This window comes from Schistocerca gregaria, chromosome 8 (genome assembly GCF_023897955.1).
Source record: "Schistocerca gregaria isolate iqSchGreg1 chromosome 8, iqSchGreg1.2, whole genome shotgun sequence".
Classification (NCBI taxonomy): Eukaryota; Metazoa; Arthropoda; class Insecta; order Orthoptera; family Acrididae; genus Schistocerca; species Schistocerca gregaria.
The window spans coordinates 306,409,760-306,431,609 of NC_064927.1; the positions used below are offsets into that span (position 1 = coordinate 306,409,760).

At 42.1% G+C, this 21,850-nt stretch overlaps 1 protein-coding gene across 1 annotated transcript in view; it reads left to right on the forward strand.

The window, feature by feature from the left end:
- The first annotated feature begins 1,760 nt into the window (after positions 1-1,760).
- Positions 1,761-21,850, forward strand: part of LOC126285161 (uncharacterized) — a 56,001-nt gene continuing 35,911 nt past the window's right edge. Inside the window, exons 1-3 of the mRNA XM_049984472.1 lie at positions 1,761-1,852; positions 8,178-8,206; positions 15,653-15,689. Of these exons, the coding sequence (XP_049840429.1) occupies positions 1,807-1,852; positions 8,178-8,206; positions 15,653-15,689 (112 nt within the window). The 5' untranslated portion in view covers positions 1,761-1,806. The remainder of the gene's footprint in view (positions 1,853-8,177; positions 8,207-15,652; positions 15,690-21,850) is intronic.

Below are 21,850 nucleotides of genomic sequence, written 5' to 3' on the forward strand. Positions count from 1 at the left end.
CTCTTGCTCCTTATTGAAAACACAATGATATTTCCGTAGGTTTTGTCAGTTGTTGGAAGGTGATTGCCATTTCTCATCTTTACGTATGGTTTTAAAGCAAGCAGTGGCACGACAAGTTGTTCCGATGTTTTTCGTACCTCATGGCTTTATTAATTTTCGATTCGACATCTCGTTCCATGTTTTTCATGAACCACTTTTGTCTCTCCGTTTTCCGTACATAATTACGTACAATCTGCAAGTGAGAAAAGCACACTCTGCGGTACAATTCGTCAAATTAAGAATAAAAGGTGACCGGGGAGGAACGGACCAGTCCGCCACAAGCGCTTATCTATTGCGAAAATATTCAGTGACCCCCGTAAATAATTTTTTTTCAACTGTGTTGTATAAAAACATAGCTACTAAGTACATGATAATGTAGGTTGACTCAACGTTGATCGTGAAGAAAAAAACTGACAGATCTACCTTAGTCGGAAATGGTCCGGAAAGTTATTAAAGAGCCGACAATTCGCTCACTTTTATTGGTAGGACACGCAACTAGCGCGACCACAGCCTCAACCTTACTAAACCATAACAGACATTGTTTTTTGAACACTTATCAGTCTAAAGACACCTTTGCGCCTCTAGAGGAAATTAGACTACCGTCATCGTTCTGTCCCGGTAATCCATTCCGTCTTCATCTCCCCTATAGACATTGTTGATGAACGACTGTCGACATACTGAACATCTGTTACAAAGGTCATCTTCTTCGCTCAAAATCAATTCTTATGTTGCCGGCCACTGTGGCCGAGCGTTTCTAGGCGCGTCAGTCTGGAACCGCGCGTACGCTACGGTCGCAGGTTCGATTCCTGCCTCGGGCATGGATGTGTGTGCTGTCTTTAGGTTAGTTAGGTTTAAGTAGTCCTGGTACAGATGGAGTACCAGACCCACCTCGTACAGTAGCTACTGTAAGCCAACCTTTACCATGATCGAATGTGTCGTTAATATCAACGCTAAAATTAAGTCTACATCCAACAAATACACAAGGTCCATCGACAAGAGCAGTAGAGGCAACAGATTTAACTGGTATGCGGTTCTTCTTATCACCAGATGTTGTAGCGAACTCAATGTTCTCGATCGTTTTATACACTGTAGACCGCTTACGAATGTATCTCCTTCGTGGCATGACCTTAGAAGTTAAGTCCCATAGTACTCAGAGGCATTGGAGCCATTTTTTGAATTCTGATGTTAAATATGAAGCGCTATCTGTCATTTGTGCACCTTTTCTTTGTTTCAGTTAACACAATGTCATATAAAAAAGTGTTCAAATTTTTACCTCTCCACCTATTTTATTTTATGAACTATTGAATTTTTCAATGTTTATTGCACTCTGTGTCACCCTGTACATACCGGCAGATGAACGCAGAACTGTATGTTATACAGGAATGCTAAGAGCTCCCTTCACCTCAGGTGGCATGCAGCTGACGAGAGCCACGTTATCTGTTTCGTGTCGTTCCCTCGACAACACGCCCCCGACGAGATAAATTACTCGAACTCAATGTTGCACGCTCATAAATATCGCATGCATGCAAACGGACATGCAGCAAACCACAATAACGTGTTGATAGTGCGTCACTTATTGCCTTGGGAGAAAAGCAATGAGCCTTTTGACCTTACGATAGTCCGTACAACTTGACAGCTAACAAAGTGTTAACACTACTTACGACCAAGTTTCGTAACGTGGAATTTTCCAGTGCACTAAGGCCCCACGCAAGGTCTTTGTCTGAATATATAAGTCTCTGCTCGCAAAGAACTGCTTGTTTGTACACCATGGAGTTGAAACTACTGACTGTGTTGGCACTCTTCGCCGTATGTGGTAAGTCTACTCTCCAGAAAATGCTATCGAGAACCCAAAAATGCTTGTGTCCTACTGTTATTAGTATTCAGTGGTTTCATTAGTTGATAATTATCTTGTTACATGTCGGAATGTTACTCACGTAACTTTCTCGGGTGACAAATGATATTATCGTATGCAAGCGTCGTAGTCAGTATGGTACTCCACACAGTAACCACATCTTGTGGATCGCAAAATGGATGAAATCGGAAACACGACTGAAAATGAGTTCTGATCGCGATAAAAGGGTTGTTTACTTTACATGGCTGGGATGTGTTGCTCCGTCAACCCGGTTATAAATTTTATGCGCGAGACATGTGGGTATTTCTTCATGATGCGGTAGCTCCCAGTGCTCAGTGGGACACCATATCCTGCGTATTCTGCAATCTACCAACTTACGTCACTGGAATATTGTTCATGAATCCAACTCAAGACTCTCGTCCTCTCTATTAACATTGCTAAAAACCAGAAATTTGGAACTGTCACATAAAAGAACTGTGAGAAATGATGCGATATAATTTTTGTAGCACAAAGTGTGTCAGGTTTAGAAAAAGACGTTAAGAACATTGTTACTGCAGTTTACAAATTTAGATCAGAGTGCTTTTCGACCATATCTCACCCATTTTGGAAAAGAACGACATATTGTCAATGGAGTGATTGATTGATTACTTTGTAAAATAAAAAAAAATAAATGAATGAAAAATATAACAATATGTTACGCATTACTCAGAATAAATGTTTTTCTGCTAAGAGGATTCCTTATCTGAAGCATGATTTGTCATAGAAAAGCGTGATACAAAGTGAACACAAATAAAGAAGATAGTCTGAGTTACTGATCTTTTATAGGGGAGAGTGTTGCATCGTGGGACCTGCTTCAGACTTTCGGTTTTAGCTAGCTTATTCCATATTTAAATGATGAAATTAACTTTTTTATTTGCTGCAGTATTTTTCAGAAGTTACAAAATTTACTTCGGAAAATTAAGACTTTTGCAAATCTAAAATTATGTTCCAAGGTAAAAAATGGTTATGTACCTTGAAGCAAATATTCTGCTTACCAGTTAGAGGAGTCGGTGGAGCAGTTTATTACTCTGAAATTTATTTCACCTGACTACCATTATGACTAAACCGAATGCCGGAATGTGATATAACGTGAGTTGTATTAATGTATCGGTGCCAGTAGTTAGTCACTTGAGAGCCTTGGTGCAGCATAGATTGTATTAAATCGGGCGCACGGCGGCCCAACGTCCACCTAACATTTGTTACGTGTCGAAAGCACCACAGACCACGACCTTTATATTTCACGAAAATGTTTGGTTCTCAGAGATAGTTCTGCAATCCTGCTCTAGATGCTACTCAATGTAAGCAATTTTGGGAAGCAACAAATCGACCAAGTATTATTGTAATGAAAACGGGTGTTGCAACGAAAAAGAACATGACGTTCCGTGATAAACAAAATATAATTAAGATGAGCTCTGTCCTCCAATAAAGCACATGTTGCAACTGCCAGAGATTGCTATTACAGTAATGTTTGACACCTGTAGTTAATTCGAGAGCACACAGATTACAGAGTATCAGGCTAACGACTTTCCTTACGTGCTTTATGATGACACATCTCTCACTCATGTTCATAAATTACCTTCACACTGGATCAAATTGAGTCCTTCAGAACAATGCAATATACGTTAGCCTTCTCTACAACAATCTGTCTTCTCTTTACGTACATAGAATTTATGTACCGGTTTTACTCAGAGTTAAACAATGAATTTTGCTCTGCCACGCAGGACTTCTAATGATGCAGCTACAGCAAACACTCGCTCACCTGAACAATACCATATTATGCAGTTAATTTAGATACTTTTAACTGCACTCAACTCTACGCCCATCTTGTGTACAGTAAAACCTTGAGGCCATGAGGATCAAATTAGAGAGATTAGAGCCCACACAGAGGCATACCGGCAATCTCTCTTTCCACGAGACTGGAAAAGAAGGGAGAACCGATACAGTTACTCAAAGTAACCTCCGCAACACATTGTAAGGTGGTTTGCGGAGTATGGATGTAAATGTTGATGTAGATATCAGAAATTTACACCAGCCGTGAGCCAGGTAAGATATCGCTTACGTATGACGATGAGGCTACATCTTGATCGTTATACGCGGTTCTACCGTTGTTCTAAAGTTCATCTGAGTTTCAATGAGACTCGTATCCCACAGTCAAAATCACTGCTTCGCTTACGCTTTTACTGGCGTATTAAATTGCGGAATAACCTGTCGTTACTCAACTGCTGTTCCAGACACTCGGAGCTGTGCCTGGGAAGCCATTTGCACTGTAAAAGTACTTATTGATCGAATAAAGCTAGCATTCCATCGGAGCGGTCTGATGTGGGTCTGTCCATCAGGAAGGACCCAAAGCGATTCTCCAGAGCGAAAGTACCAACACCAAAACTAGTGCCCATTTCCTCTTTATTCGTACTTCTGCGCCACTGAGTAATCATCCCGTTACTCATTTTATAAATTAAAGCAAGGAAATAGCATGTACAGTAGGAGATCATTTTCTTAAGCCCTTTCCTAAATCATGTGCTTAAGATTACATCTGAAATATATTTTTCTTAAGCTGAAGGGTTACGAACAAGTGGGACTATGTTCCCTCACAATATCGCCATCGAAGTTCTACGGGGAGTGGCTCCCCCCAGCATTCACAATCTAACGCGCTTTCTGATGCAGGAAAGATTTATCACGCTGAAATTGGTCTATAAGGTACTAGAAACCGATCATTTTCCCGCGCAACTGGCACTCCAATCTACACACTCGAGATGACTCAGAGCCTTCTATACCGATCGTTCGATGTATGCCTGCCCACTGCCTTCTGCATACTCTCATTTACATTTACTTTGATTAATAACGAAAACATATTAATTAAAATCGCCTTTTGGATGGCGTGAATTACTTTGGTTTGAATTTGGGTGAAAGCCTTACATTACTATTATTATTATTATTAAAACTACTGTTCAAGACTTTTAATAAAATTGCAAAATATAGTGGGCATATTTATTCAGCATTACGTAACGTACTTGCCAAGTTACATACAGAAATTTAAAAGCGTTACAAACGAGAAAACCTTGCCCAATCTGTATTTAGTCGTCTATCTGTGACATTATTATTTCGCTATACAGCAATAATCAGCGAGTGAGATTAAATTAGGCATAAGTATTGTGAAAAATTAGTTTCAAATTAATTATATTTTCAAACTGAAACTATATATTACAGTTTTCAACGAAGCTAAAACTGTTACAACGTTAACGAAACTCAATTAATTTTCAAATACCCCATGTTCCATGGTAAAAGAACTTAGAAGTATCGTCGAAGTATGGTCCACACATATAACTAATTTTAAGGACGTATAGAAATCCACTTGCCGTAAAATTCTGTAACTGAAGAATCAGTGCACAAGTGACAGGGCTCATACCTCGGATTCTATTGATGATAGAAAGATAGGGTCAAGTGTTTTAAATAGCCCTAGACTAGGGACTCTATTTATACCCGAAGAAGGATCATCTTACTGTAAATATCCTACATTACAGGGCCAAAGTTCAAACAACACACACTTCCTCTAGCTTGCTATAAGGGACCTCATCGTTTGGCTCTTTTTGCATCAGATGTGGTCAACGGAAAGCATTATGCAGCTGCTGAAGGCAGTATTAAGTTCATTGGCGTCTCCTGAGAAAACCCGAAAAATATGGTTTTTGATTATCAAAAACGAGCTCCGGATTCAGAGACGGCTATGTAGAGCAAGTGGATTAAATGTGTGGGATGTTTTTCTAACATCCAGATCCTGGAGACCCTTGAAAATATTCTTCTTATCTTTAAACTTTTTCGAGATGCAGCAGTTCAAAGTAATTCAACTTGTAGACGTAAATTATGCACGTAAAATCCAGTGTGAGACGAAATCTAAATAATAAACATCCGCAGAAATTTACTAAATTTTTAACGGTATATTCTCTAAGTATTTGTCTATAATTACCATCTTTCCCTTTTCAAAAATCTTTAAGCGTTTTCGAGAAACACCTCCAAAACATGGTTTTGGAATACTGAAACCTAGCCATGGATTCGTAGAGGGCTATGAACAGAAACTGGCTCTAATTTTTACGGTATATTCCTAAGATCCCGCTCTCGAAAGAGCTTGAAAATAACTTTGGTATCTGTACCCGTTTCCGAAATCAGAATGAGCAAGTACGAGTGAAAGGGTATGAGAAAACTTACAGCACTAGACTAGTGGCTGTGAGCCGGATACAGTTATGAGAGCTTGTGTGGGCGTCAGTTGCATGATAAGAAGAGCGCAAAATGTGTTGGCATGCCCAAGAGTTTTGGGAAAATCTTAAAGGTGTTGACAAGGGTATAATGAAGCAGCTGGTACCCCCATTTCCATGTCGGTCTTATATTAAATTGGAGCATATTCGCCTTGTTCGTGTTCTTATTGGAGAGTTTTTCTGCTGGTTAACAATATGTTCCTAATTCCTGCAATATCTTACACTGCACTTCAATATGTAGAACTCGAAATAAATTAAAATGTTGCCTGAAACAGAATCACATTTCTAACAACTGTAGAAAATGGTGGAAACTGTCTGCGACGGTCTCCAGTGGGCTTTCCGACATGTCATTCTGAAATCAGTCGCTATACTGAAGTATCGACCAAAAAACTTCGTGTATGCCCTCCATGTACAACCCTCTTCCCTAGAGAGAAATTGGTTTGCAACGAAGCGAATTTCAGAATCAATTCCAAGAATAGTTGTGTGTCTCTGGATTCACGATTTTTTCGCTTGGTTGTATACTTCATCTTTTTTGTTGCTTCGTAGTATGTTTTGAAATTTATGGTTCCTGTTTGTGCAAATCACGCTATGATCATTTCTTATCAATTTCATCGGCATTTGTTCTGTTTAGCCCTAGTTCACTATACAGTGTGAGATAAGTACGCAATGTAACCGATTACAATAAACACAATAATAGAGAAAAAGTTTCCCTGAACAGGGGCATAGCTTTTTAGAAGTCTTTAAAGTTACCCAGAACATGAACAGAGCGATTTAGAAGACATATAATAATTTGAGTCTAAGATGCCTGAATTAATTTCTGATATTTATTTTATCGACGAATGTAACCTACATCGTTCTCCCTGCTTCGCACACAGTTAAGTGCTCAAACTGACCATTTGTCATAGGTTCAGCATTCTTTAGTATAGTGGCAAACTTACTGTAGTTTTTATCGTGGCTTGTGTGCAATGTAGCTATCGTGATGATTTTAACCGTACTTCAGATTTCTTAGTAATGTTAACAAACTGAGGGACCACACTGCAAAACCTGAGAGAAGTAGTCAAAACTGAAAGCAGATGTGTACATATTATTATATTTTCTTCAAAGTGGAAATCAGACTGTTGAATCTCTTGACTGCGCTACGCAGCGAACGGAAAAATGAACGACATTTACGCAGTGTTACATGTGTCAGATACAGTTCGGGTATGGAATTACCTCTTCATTACAATTAAGTTTCTACTAAACACCTTTTTGTCGGGATGATTGATATTACACGAATATGTACACTAGTAAGTAATGTTGCAAACATGTGAATGGAATAGAAAGGTTGTTTACATTTTCGATGTATGCTGCCTTATGGCAGGTATTCACATGTAGCTCTACAAACAGTCTTGTCATTTTTCTCCTGCTTAGTTTTCTCGTATTTGTTTCTTTCCTTACACTATCAACTGGTATTTTCTGAGTCCCCTTCTTCTTCCATCCGCACCATCCATCAATAAACTACCTTTGGCATTCAGTGTTCAAGAAAATCGTATTTTCTTTTACTGGTAACCATTAAAACTTGTCTCTCTTCGCCCACTCTTCTCAGCCACTCCTCGTTTTCCACTTTGTCTAACCATTTTATCGCAGCAGCCGTCCTCCATATCCACATCTCAACTGCTCCTGTTCTGGCACCTTCCTCTTTCCTTAGTGTACATCTGAGCTCTGTATAATGACACGCCCCATACAAAGCTCTTTGCCAGTCTCTTCCTCAGTCCATACACTCACATCAAGGCCTCGTCTTGTCATTAAATGCCTCCTTGGCAATTTCTACACCCGTTTTGACCTCCTTATTGCATGTCATGTCTTCTGTAATTATGTTCCCCAGATATATGGAAGCACTAACCTTTTTTAAAGTTATCTTCAATGACGTTAAAAGTTATTATTATTGTTAAATGTTAAGTCCTTTCTGTGACGACCGTAAGGTATTAATATATTAGTAACCAACATGGGTTTCCTTGTTTCAGGTATCGTACAGGCCAGGGAGGTCGCTCCGGTAAGTTATCCGGTTTTAGCTTTGACAAGTTTCCTAATTTTGAACCTCAAACGCACCTATATCATGTCCATTTTAGAGACTTTCGCTTAATAACTGTATAGTTAATGAGCTTTCCTAATCCCATCTGTGTTTCCAAGAAATTATATCAACTGCTAAATATCAGTTTCCCCTACAAATGAATACCTTCTTTGCAAATAGATATCAAGATGAGATCTGTTGACAATAGATAAATACATGAAGCTGCTATCTGTGCAGTTACCATTGATGATCTTGCAGCTCTCTAACAATGAAGTTATATGAAATCTAGACCTTTCGCTGCTTATAGGCGTTGATGAATATCAAAGGGGACAGTTGAAAAATGTGTGCCTCAACTGGGACTCGAATCTGGGATCTCTTGCTTGAGCGGCAGACGCTCAATCCGACTGAGCCACCGAGGACACAGACGATATTGGAACTGCTTATCTCTGCCACGCTCTGTCCACACACTACATTTCTGGTACCCCTGACCACCATACTCATTACTCGCGGCAGTCAATCTACCGATTCCCGTAAGAGTTTGAGCAATGTGTGTACATCCGCACTCGGACATGTCTGAAAGGATAGATTTCATCATCATATAGATAAGGATACCGGCCCATGGTCTTCTTCAGTGCGGATGCACTAAAATTGCCCGAACTCTTACGGGAATCGGTAGATTGACTGCCGCGAGTACTGAGTATGGTGGGCAGGTTCACTAAAATGCAGTGTGCGTCTCACGGGGAGCGTGGAGGAGATAAGTCCGTGCACTCGCAATATCGTCTGTGTTCTCGGTGACTCAGTGGGAAAGAGCGTCTGCCATGTAAGCAGGAGGTCCTGGATTTTAGTCGCAGTCGGCGCACACATTTTTCAACTGTCCCCATTGATATTTATCAACGCCTGTGAGCAGAGAAAGGTCTAGATTCCATATAACTTGCTACGTAAATACAGTCGCAAAGTACTTTGGAAACTGATTTTGTTGACTAATAGCTACGAACAGAACACAGTAAAACGTGCAGTATAATTTTTCGTTTGGAAATTGAATGAAAATGTAGTTGTTAATTTAAAAATCTTAAAAGAAGTAGTTCTTGATGTACTGCAGTTACAAATAGATCTAATAATGTTGTTCGTTTTTAAATCATAGTGAAATACGCGGTTGCTATTCGGCAGTAAGGTCCAATCTGTCGCGAAATGGAAACCACTATGAAAATCGAAGATGTTTCATTTGCAACAGCTATCTACACCTTCCACCGAGTTCTCTACAAAGCCGCATCCCCAACTAAGACATCTGTCGTAGCGTTGTACCAACTTTCCAATACCCTCATCATAGAAAGCAGCCGGCTGTGCTTTCCGCCAATTCTGTATACTGGTCCCCAGCTCCTAGTCTGTGCCAGAATGTGGTCTTCGAAGCCAGTGGTTCAACTGTATATGATCATTCCATTTTAAATCACTCCTAATGCGTACTCTCAGATAATCTATGGAGTTAACTGCTTCCAGTTGCTGACCTACTATATTGTAGCTAAATGGTAAGGGATCGTTCTTTCTGTGTATTCGCAGCACATTACACTTGTCTACACTGAGATTCAATTTCCATTCCCAGCACCGTTCGCCAACTCGCTGCAGATCCTCCTGCATTTGAGTACAATTTTCCATTTTTACACCCTCTCGATAGACCACAGCATCATCCGCAAAAATCCGCAGTGAACTTCCGATGTCGTCCACTAGGTCATTTAGGTATATTGTGAATAGCAACGTTCCTACGACATTCCCCTGTGTCACACCTAAGATCACTCTTACTTCGGAAGACTTCTCTCCATTGAGAATGACATGCTGCGTTCTGTTATATAGGAACTCTTCAACCCAATAACACAGTTCGTCTGATAGATCATATGCTCTTACTTTGATCATTAAACGACTGAGGGGAACTGTATCGAACGCCTTGTAGAAGTCAAGAAACACGGCATCTACCTGGGAACCCATGTCTGTGGCCCTCTGAGTCTCGTGGATGAATAGCGCGAACTGGGTTTCACACGATCGCCTTTTTCGAAACCCATGCTGATTCCTACAACCGAGCCAGATCGACATGGACTGCCAGAGACGGTTAAAATTTGGTGTTTAGTTATGAAGCGGGACTCGACTTGGGAACGGATGATAACCACATAAGAGTGTAGAGGCAGCCTCGTGAACGTTACGGTCACGCCCACGGTGCCGTGCGTCACATCACCTGCACAGCCAGCGTAACGGCTTCAGGGCTATAGCCCACGATAGGCGGTCCCCTTTAATTATGGTGCATGGAACCTTAACGGTCCGGCGTTGTGTTGGCGATATTATTGAGCCTGATTGTTCACCAGGGGTACTTTTACAGTAAAATATTGCTCGTCCGTGTAAAGCTCGAATTTCTCAAGAGTACCTACGTCATGTTTCGACTCTCTCACGGCCGGCCTGCATCACGTACTTGAACGCCACAGAGCGTGTATGGGATCAGCTGAAACGCAGATGCCATCACTCCGTACGTGATTTTGGGGTGTCTATTCAAGATTTGCAGGCCACTCTGCTGTAGGACATCAGACATCTAATCAACTCGAGGGCAGACGGTGTTGCGACATGTATTGTAGCAAAAGGTGGTCCAACGGGGTACTGATGTTTCACTATATTAGTCTGCTTGTATTCACTGTATTTGTTTACTTGTCTTGATTTTAAGATCAGCTGAATCAGTCAACCGTATCATTATGCCTAATAAATGTCATTTCGATCCGGTGTTCGTCTCTTGGTGCGCTATTTTCGGTATTGCTGCGTGTACGTAAAATATTTTACAGTACGCTCGTGTGGAAGACTGACTTCTCGCATAGGCAAGTCAGACGTCCAAAGGTGCTTTTGTTCTGGACACATTGGCTTTCTGTAAGGGTCATTTTGAACAAATTAATGTTCCAGGTCGTAATGTATGTTTTGAATGTGTGACACACAGGAAGGCTGCGATCCCAATCATTCAGAGACGTCAAACTTCTCATGTAAACGTCAAACTGCCAATGTTGCGTTGGTCTTGAAGTCTTACGCCCGCTTATGGTGTCACTCATACAAATAACAGGACGTGCCGAGGAGGAACGTCTGTGAATTTGTTAGTTTTATTCGCAGTATCGGTTGAGGAGTTAAATGCCAAGCATATTACTCGACCGACTTTCCCACTTCGCTGATGTAAATTGCAAACCTCCGACGCTAGAGGGATCCAAATTGTAGTGTGTGACTTGGCGATGTGTACCGTAATTATGAGAGTTCGTGAGAGATAGTGTGTTGTAAACGTGCCTCCAGCTGAGTGCCCTCCCCTTCAGTAGGACAATGACAGACTGCACACGAGCGCTGTGGCATGTGCAGCATACAGACGCCTTCAGCTCACTGACATGGATCATCATTCATACAGCCATGGCTCGACCTCTTTCGTTTTTCTTCCATTTCGTAAATTTAAAGCAGCTTCGAGGACTTGACTTTGATAATGGTGAAGCGGTGGAAGCAGAGATAGGTTGTCGCTCCGTGAACGAAGTCCAACATTGTACAGTGATCGTATCAAGAAACCAGTCTCTCTTTGGATGACGTGATCGTAAGCGGGCTGACTATGTTGTGAAATAAATTTGTTGACATGAAGAAAAAAGATATAGAATGATAGTAAAGTTATTTTATTTAAAGAGTTTTAAGAATTTTCGCATAATGAACTCGGAGGCATTGCTTCTCAGATTGTCCTTTTACCTGCACAAAGGGCACTTTGTATTTTAAGTTAATCTTGATGTGTCACCGAAATATGTTGCTCGCATACGTAAAGGGTAAATGAAATTAATTTGGTACAAGACAGATACATAGTTGGGGTACTGAAGTGATAATAACGTACTTGAAACCCCCGCTAAACCCGCAGGGCAGAACAGGTGATAAGGATTGTGGAAAGGGCCAAATAAGGTGGCGGTCAGTTTCACTTAAAAATTGTAATTCATTGTAATTTAATAACACGTTTAAAACAAAACGGAGCTTAGCCGAACCTTTACTACTACGAGTTACAAAATCCAATTCTTTCACGGCTGAAGGCCCCCAAACAAGAAATCCTGAAGATCAAGAAGACTGAAGACACTCAGCTAAAATTCGAAATAAAATAGTTAATATATATATATATATATATATATATATATATATATATATATATATATATATATATATATCACAGATAGGCTGAAAGACTCAAGGCAAAGGTGGCTAGAACAAACATAAACAAGGTGCAATACAAACGGCTAAAGGCCACAATTAAATTTCAACATTTTAAAATATATTACCATAATCTTCAAAGGTAGAAGGCCGGCACGTTTCCGCTTAAGGGAAATTTTAAGAATAAGGCTTTAAGCGGCTGAAGGGCCCCAGTTGATTTTCCAAAAATTCCAAAATACCTTAAAACTTTAGGTTTTAAGTGGCCGAAAGCACACTAAATGAAAAAGTAACGCAACGACCATAACTAATTTAAAACAAGGTTTTAAGTGGCTGAAGGCCTACAATTCATTTTCCAAAAATCCAAAATACCTAAACCTTTAAGTGGCTGAGACCGCACTAAACGAAAAGATATCACAATAGTAACTTTCAGCAAAATATCCGCTTGCCAGAATTCCAACTTACTTATACGGGCTGAACGCCCTTGATTTACATAAACCACAATAATAAGTTTTTTTTTTTAAGCACTGGCTGTAATACATTACAAACACACCATTAAAAGCTCATGAAAAGGACAGTACAGACAACGGCACTCAGACACCTCCAGGGGGGAGGTGGGTGGGAGGGTAGCGAGGCCTGCCCTCGAAACATTAACGTTCACTTAGATGAGACAGGTAGTAGTCCCAGCTACAATTGATCCGTCGGTAACCCAACCAAGATACAGTCACGGGCCGACTGACCAAACGACTTTCTAGCCACCTATCGGTACGTGAACTCAAGTACCAAATTGTTACAGACGTGATTATCCGCAATGAAATATGTATTAAGCTGTTAAAACTACACACCGTGTTGGACAATGACAACAGGTGAGGAAAGGACACTGCCTGAAATTACGTTAGTGGTCATGGCATGTAACCGGAACACTAACGACCACAAGGCAGAAAATTCTGCTAGTGCACTTGAATTGTAGTGAACCAATACAGTTAATTCCACAGCACGGCGGTTCGATTTCATCACTACAAACACTCGGTGTTGCTCACAGGAAAAGCTCCCCAACAGCAAACCTCCGAAACGAACAACACAACATGAACGGTCGTAGCTTGGGTACTTAGGACACCACTGAACTTTGACGTCCTGGGTCGGTGGGCCATGAAGCTCGCAGCGATCGGATGGCTACACACACGCTCGGACACTACGCAGGGACAGTTAGCGGACCCAGCCGACCGCCCGCACAAAGATATCCTCCCTGGTCCGCATCAACTGTCCGACTGTCCGCACACACACCAGCCGGAAACTACATGCACATGACCAAAGATGGTACACGGTGGAAATATCGATACACATCGCGGCTGCCACATGTAGAAGGAGGAAGAACCACGGCATTACTGCAACAACGGCGGGAACCGAAAGCAGGTAGACAGACAAGGATAGGCATAGTTGGGAGTCACCATGGCAGAGTACTCTATTTACATTTCGGCAACTGCCGTTCGTAATACTCTTGTTTTTTTTTTTTATTAACTGCAAATTCCACACTTATGTGTTTTAATATACGAGGGTATGTCGGAAAGTAAAGATACACCGTACGCCAGAGGAACAGAAGAGTTTTGGCGTGCAAGTTGGCAACACTGGTGTTAACCTTCAACCGTTAGCTTTCCTCTCGCGGGCTTTCGGCAGTTGAACGTTGCTTCTGGTTTGTGTATGTCGTGTTTAAAAGGGCTGCGCCGATATAGAGTCCCACCAAATACGAAGTGCGCTCCGTCATACGTTTTCTTCATTCAAAAGGTCAGCGACCTGCAGATATTCAAAAAGAAATTGTTTCTGACTATGGGAACATTATGAGTCGACAAAATGTAACGAATTCTCTGAAGGTAGGACCGATGTTCATGACGAACAAAGAACAGGTCGGCCATCTGTGATCTCTGGTGCCCTTCTTCGGAGAACGGAGGAAGCAATTCATGCGAACAGACGTCTCACATTGAAAGAATTGCTTCAGATAATACCTGACGTGTCAATGACAACTCTTTATGACGTTGTGACTCTTAAGTTCGGGTACAGGAAATTGTGTGCGCACTGGGTTCCAAAACTGTTAACGGAAGAACACAGAAAGAAAAGGATGGGCTTTGCACTCGACTTCCTCGCATGCAATGCTGAAGCAGGTGATGAGTTCCTTGATCACATTGTGACAGGTGCCGAGACGTGGGTTTATCACGATACACTTGAATCCAAGCAACAATCAATCCAATGGCGCCATTCGAACTCACCAAAAGCTAATAATTGCAAAACACCGATTTCAGCGAAGAACATCATGGCTTCTGTTTTTTGGGACAGACAAGGCATTCTTCTACGGGAATTTATGCCTCCTGGAACGGCAATTAATGCTGCTCCATATTGTCAGGCTTTGAAACATCTTTGAAGGGCAATTCAAAACAAACGTAGGGGAATGCTGACAAGTGGGATCCGCTTGCTTCATGACAATGCTGGGCCTCACACAGCGCTCGTAACCAAATCACTACTCAAACAATTCAAATGGGACGTATTGGACCATCCGCCATACAGCCTGGACCTAGCGCCCACCGACACCCATGTCTTCCGTTACCTGAAGTTACATCTTAGTGGAAAATCATTACACGACGATGAAGAGATCAAAGATGAAGTTCAAATGTGGTTCCGACAAAAGGTGGCAACCTTCTACGACTGTGGGATACAAAAGCTTGTGCACCGACGTAAGAAATGTTTGAATAACGGGGGTGATCATGTCGAAAAATAACAAATAATCCAGTTAATAAGATGTAATTGACCATTTCTAAATGAATGTTCTGTTTAAGGACTGCGAGCCATTGTATCTTTACTTTTCGAAATGCAATCATATATATGTCAGTAATGTACAAAAAAAAACGTCTTAATCAAATCTCTGAATCTGGATGACAAATTGAAATTGATTGCAGTATCAAGTTTATCTCTTTGAGGTGATTTTGCTCCTCTATTTTGAGACGCTACTTCTCACATCTCTTCCAGTGTTTACTACTCCCTTCTTAAGTTCGTTATATACACATGTGACACCCAGTTCCTAAACCACTATGCAGCGTTTCCCTCTGATTCAAATCATTTACATGTCACATATCACTCTTAATATCATTTATGAGCACGATCAAGACTGCTTCCTCTTTATACATAATTATTACAGGTCGCTGTTTTCCTATATAATAACTATGTTCTTTAAAAGTTAAAAATATGATAATTTCTTTTTTACAGGATTATTGCGACTTAATCTGCCTCCACAAACGAGAAGGTATGTACAAGTTTAATTCATACGTAACATACACACCAAACTAAGTTAAGGCCCTCCGAACTGCCTTGGAAGGCCCAACAGTACCGACCGGCTGCAGTGTCATCCTCAGCCCACAGGCGTCACCAAATGTGGATATGGAGGGACATGTGGTGAGCACACCGCTCTTTCGGCCGTATGTCAGTTTACTAGACGGCAGCCTCTACATCTCAGTCAAGTACCTCTTCAGTTTGCTCCACCCCGCTTCCCAACAGCGCTCAGCAGACCGGGTGGTCACCCATTCAAGGAACAGAAGAACAGTTAATGGGAGAACATACGATCGGCACCAAGAACGAGAGAGGAGAAAGAATAATTGAGTTCTGTCAGAAATTTCAGGTGGTAATAGCGAATACTCTACTGAAGAATCACAAGCGGAGGCGGTATATTTAGTAAAGGCCGGGAGATATAGGAATATTTCAGTAAGATTACACGTTAGTCAGGCAGAGGTTCCGAAATCAGATACTAGATTGTAAGGCGTACCCGCGAGCACATATAGACTCGGGTCACTGTTGAGCATTGATGAAGAGCAGGCTGAAACGTAAGAGAATAGACTAATCAGTAACGATAGAGAAAGGATTACGAGAGTTCTAAGGAATGTAGAGATATGGTGCGAAGTGATAGCTCGGTAGGGAAAAGGAGAAATTGCAGAAGTTGGAAAGAAAACATAGGTACAAAGGAGGTGCTGCGAAGAAACCAAGCGTAACAGAATAAATGCTTCAGTTGATCGCTGAAAGAGGATAGTACAAAAATGTTCAGCGAAATTTAGGAATACAGAAATGCAGTTCACTTAGGAATGAAACAAATAGGAAGTGCAGGGAGGCTAAGGCGAATTGACTTCACGAAAAAATGTGAAGAAATCGAAAAAGATTATTTTAAGAAGGACTGACTGAAAGTGTAGAAAAGCTGAAACAGCGTTCAGTAAAATTAAAAGCAAGAGTGCAATGATTATTTTCATGTTAAATGCATAGAAGAGAGCAGATAGATTGAAATAGTACACTGTAGGCCTCTATGATGGGGAAGACCTGATGATGATGTGACAGACGAAGAAACAAGAGTTTACAGGGAAGAGACTTCGGAATTTAAGAGAACTTTAGACGAACTAAGAACAAATGGCGCAGAAGGGATAGATAACGTTCCATCATAATTTTTAAAATTGTCGGGGATTGGGTAAAAAAAAAACGACTTCGAACAAATGAATCTGACCATATACCATCTGACATTGGGGAAAACATCATCCACAATTCCGAGGACTACAAGAGTCGACAAATCCGAGAATTATCGCGCAATCAGCTTAACAGCTCATGTATCCAAGCTACGTCCAAGACGTAAGACTGGTCAAGGAATTGGATAATGTGCAGATGACTATTAGTTTAGCTTTAGAAATGGAAAAGGCACCAGCGAGGCAATTCTGGAGTAGCATTTGATGATGCTAGAGAGACTAAAGAGAAATCAGGACACGTTCGTAGTATCTGTCAACCTGGAAAAAGAGTTTCACAATGTAAAATTGTGGAAGGTGTTCGTAAATCTGAGGAAAATTTGCGGTAAGCTACAGGGAAAGGCGGATAATATACAATATGTACAAGAGCCAAGTAGGAAAAGTATAAAAGGAAGACCAAGAACGAAGTGTTTGGATTAAAAACGGTGTAAGGCAGGGATGTAGTCTCTCACCCATTCTGTCCAATTTATACACCGAAGAAGTAATGATCAAAATAAAAGAAAGGTTAAAGAGTGGAATTAAGGTTCAAGGTGAAAGGATATGAGCGATAAGATTCGCTGATGACGTTAGAGTCCTCAGTGAAACTGAAGAAGAATTACAGGCTATGCTGAATGGATGAACAGCAATAATTACAGAATATGGGTTGAAGGTAGACCAAAGAAAGACGCAAGTAATTAGAAGTAGCAGAAATAAGAACAACTAGAAACATAACAACAGGATTGCTGATCACAAGTAGATGAAACAATGGCCCTGAACACTGTGGGACTTCACATCTGAGGTCATCAGTCCCCAGGAACTTAGAACATCTTAAACATAACTAACATCACACACAGGACATCACACACATCCATGCCTGAGGCAGGCTTCGACCCTGAGACCGTAGCGGTCGCGTGGTTCCAGACTAAAGCGCCTAGAACCGCTCGGCCACAACGGTCTGCAAAGTAGATGAACTTAAGGAATTATGCTACCTAGGCAGCAAAATAATCCATGACGGACTGAGCAACGAGGAAATAAAATAACTCTAGAACTGTCAAAAAGAGCACTCCTGACCAAGAGAGGTCTACTAGTATAGGACATAGGGCTTAATTTGAGGAATGTAAAACCGGAAACGAAGAGAATCGAAGTATATCACATTTTGAAAATTAGATCGACGGATAAGGTAAGGAATTATGAGGTTTTGCAAAGAATGGCTGAGTTAAGGAATATATTTAAAACACTGAGAAGAAGGAGGGACAGTAGGACGGAATAACTTCCATGGTACTAGACAAGGCTGTAGAGGGTTAAAACTGTCGAGGAAGACAGATATTGAAAAGAAAAGAAAAAAGGAGGCCTTTAAAAAGAATAGAATTGGGGGGTTGGGGGTACAAAGGTCAAGCAGCTCCACATAAACCATATGTCTGTAGTCACTCGAGGTGGTGTAAAGAGCGACGCACTGAACAGTAGATGATGGAAGCGAATGATATGGAGTGATGAATAACGCTGTACCCTGTGGCAATCCGATGGAAGGGTTGGTGTTTGGAGAATGCCTGGAGAACATTGACTTGCATCAAGTGCGATAAAAACAGTGAAGCACACGCGAGGTGGTGTTATGTTATTGTGGTGCTTTTCGTGGTAGAGTGTTGTTCCCTTATTGCGCTTAAGGACTCCCTAAATATGTAAGGATATGAAAGCATTTTACAGTATTTTGTACTGCTTACAGTAGGGAAACAGTTCGGCGATGAGGACTGGTTGCACCAGCACATCTTTGTACCCTGACGTAAAGAGGCATCTGTGAAACAACGTTTCGTATACAATATACCTGAAATAGAATGGCCTATCCAACGCCCTCTCTGAATCCAATGTAACCTTTGGGATAAGTGAGAGTGCCGGCGTAGCTCCAGATCTCGGTGTATAACATCGTTACCTTCTCTAGTTTCGAATCTTGATGAAGATTTGGCTGCTGTTCCTTCACTAACATTTACACCCCTTACTGAAAGTGTTCACAGCAGAGTTCAAGCCTTCATAAAGACGAAAGATGGAAAAAAACTCATTATTATTTCCTCTAATAGGTATCCGGATAGTTTGTATTAGATAGCGCTCCACATAATGTTGTGATCTAGGTACTCTAATGCCACACATACAGCTTGCTGTTTTTATTTCCTCTGTGTGGCTTCAATAGACAGAGTGTATGTAGCTTGCGCACGATTAGCACTCCAAAATCTCCTCCGACTACCGTCTATAGCAATAATGAGAGGAGCGATGATTGGACCCTCAGCACTGCTACGACTACTGTGGAAGAATGGAGTACTGCTTTTCTCGCCCAGTGGTGGCAAACTGAAGTCTCCCCTTTAACCATCAACTGAGGGCACAGGGGAAGTTCAGGTAGGTTTGTAGGTAAGCAAAGGTCGCTACTTCTACCATTACTCATACCTGTAATTCTACACTCCTGGAAATTGAAATAAGAACACCGTGAATTCATTGTCCCAGGAAGGGGAAACTTTATTGACACATTCCTGGGGTCAGATACATCACATGATCACACTGACAGAACCACAGGCACATAGACACAGGCAACAGAGCATGCACAATGTCGGCACTAGTACAGTGTATATCCACCTTTCGCAGCAATGCAGGCTGCTATTCTCCCATGGAGACGATCGTGAGATGCTGGATGTAGTCCTGTGGAACGGCTTGCCATGCCATTTCCACCTGGCGCCTCAGTTGGACCAGCGTTCGTGCTGGACGTGCAGACCGCGTGAGACGACGCTTCATCCAGTCCCAAACATGCTCAATGGGGGACAGATCCGGAGATCTTGCTGGCCAGGGTAGTTGATTTACACCTTCTAGAGCACGTTGGGTGGCACGGGATACATGCGGACGTGCATTGTCCTGTTGGAACAGCAAGTTCCCTTGCCGGCCTAGGAATGGTAGAACGATGGGTTCGATGACGGTTTGGATGTACCGTGCACTATTCAGTGTCCTCTCGACGATCACCAGAGGTGTACGGCCAGTGTAGGAGATCCCTCCCCACACCATGATGCCGGGTGTTGGCCCTGTGTGCCTCGGTCGTATGCAGTTCTGATTGTGGCGCTCACCTGCACGGCGCCAAACACGCATACGACCATCATTGGCACCAAGGCAGAAGCGACTCTCATCGCTGAAGACGACACGTCTCCATTCGTCCCTCCATTCACGCCTGTCGCGACACCACTGTAGGCGGGCTGCACGATGTTGGGGCGTGAGCGGAAGACGGCCTAACGGTGTGCGGGACCGTAGCCCAGCTTCATGGAGACGGTTGCGAATGGTCCTCGCCGATACCCCAGGAGCAGCAGTGTCCCTAATTTCCTGGGAAGTGGCGGTGCGGTCCCCTATGGCACTGCGTAGGATCCTACGGTCTTGGCGTGCATCCGTGCGTCGCTGCGGTCCGGTCCCAGGTCGACGGGCACGTGCACCTTCCACCGACCACTGGCGACAACATCGATGTACTGTGGAGACCTCACGTCCCACGTGTTGAGCAATTCGGCGGTACGTCCACCCGGCCTCCCGCATGCCCACTATACGCCCTCGCTCAAAGTCCGTCAACTGCACATACGGTTCACGTCCACGCTGTCGCGGCATGCTACCAGTGTTAAAGACTGCGATGGAGCTCCGTATGCCACGGCAAACTGGCTGACACTGACGGCGGCGGTGCACAAATGCTGCGCAGCTAGCGCCATTCGACGGCCAACACCGCGGTTCCTGGTGTGTCCGCTGTGCCGTGCGTGTGATCATTGCTTGTACAGCCCTCTCGCAGTGTCCGGAGCAAGTATGGTGGGTCTGACACACCGGTGTCAATGTGTTCTTTTTTCCATTTCCAGGAGTGTATTAACTGCAACAAGTACTGTTTTCACTGGCACGAGATATCCACAGGCAGACGTCTCTCTGATACCTCACCAATGTTAGTGTCTGCATTGACCATTACACAACTAAATACTTCTCAAGCAGTGCTATTGTGGGTCGCACAGTTTTGCTACAAGATTTATCTCATGTTTCTGTATTCCATTTATAACAGATCAAATTAGTCAATAAGATCTTACTCAGAACTCTGACTACTCATTTTCTTTCTTCCTAAAGATCTCCCACTTTTAAATAATAATTTAATCGATACTAACACTCCTGTCACTGAGCTTATATTTGTTTTACAGTGTAATTACCATGTTAGCATACATTTGAGTTATAGTCTTCCCTTGTCGTCGCCAAAAGATTTGGGTTTTAAAGATCATAATCTCTTTAATTACTGCTCAATGGGTTTCCTCCATTGCATAGATACTCGTCCTGTCAAAACGTGATTGATGCACTTTCAAATAGAACATCGTCTTACCACTGGGTCATAGACCATCACCCACAATTTCGCCCCAGCACAAAAAAAAATATAAAATAAAATGAAATTAAATCGCTATGCTACAGACTCCGTGGATTCCTCGCAATTGGCAATGTTAATCCCTCTCTTACACGCCTCAATTCATGTTTCCTCAAAAACATCATAAAAAAAATCTGTGCACCACGCCTACGTCATCATTAATAGGGTGCATTCACACTGAACATACCATGAAATGCTGTCAAGGCATATGTTTCCCTAACATATGTGTGGTTTCTGGTCTTTCGAAGGTATATGAAAAATCGGGCACCACACATAGAATAGGAAGAGTACAGGCGTCGCTCTAGCAAACATGAGACACTGGTGTTACACCTCACAAAACGTAATTAACAGGGTAATCATCCATCATCTAGCTGTGAAATGAAACAATGGTCCACAAAACTCCTTCTTTATTATAAAATTCTGTGGTAACGTGTGCGCGCATAAGAAATTATTACAGGCACTGTTCGATCTCAGGAAATGAAGAAATCAGGAAAATTGACAATATTTTAAATGGGACGGTCCTAATCGATT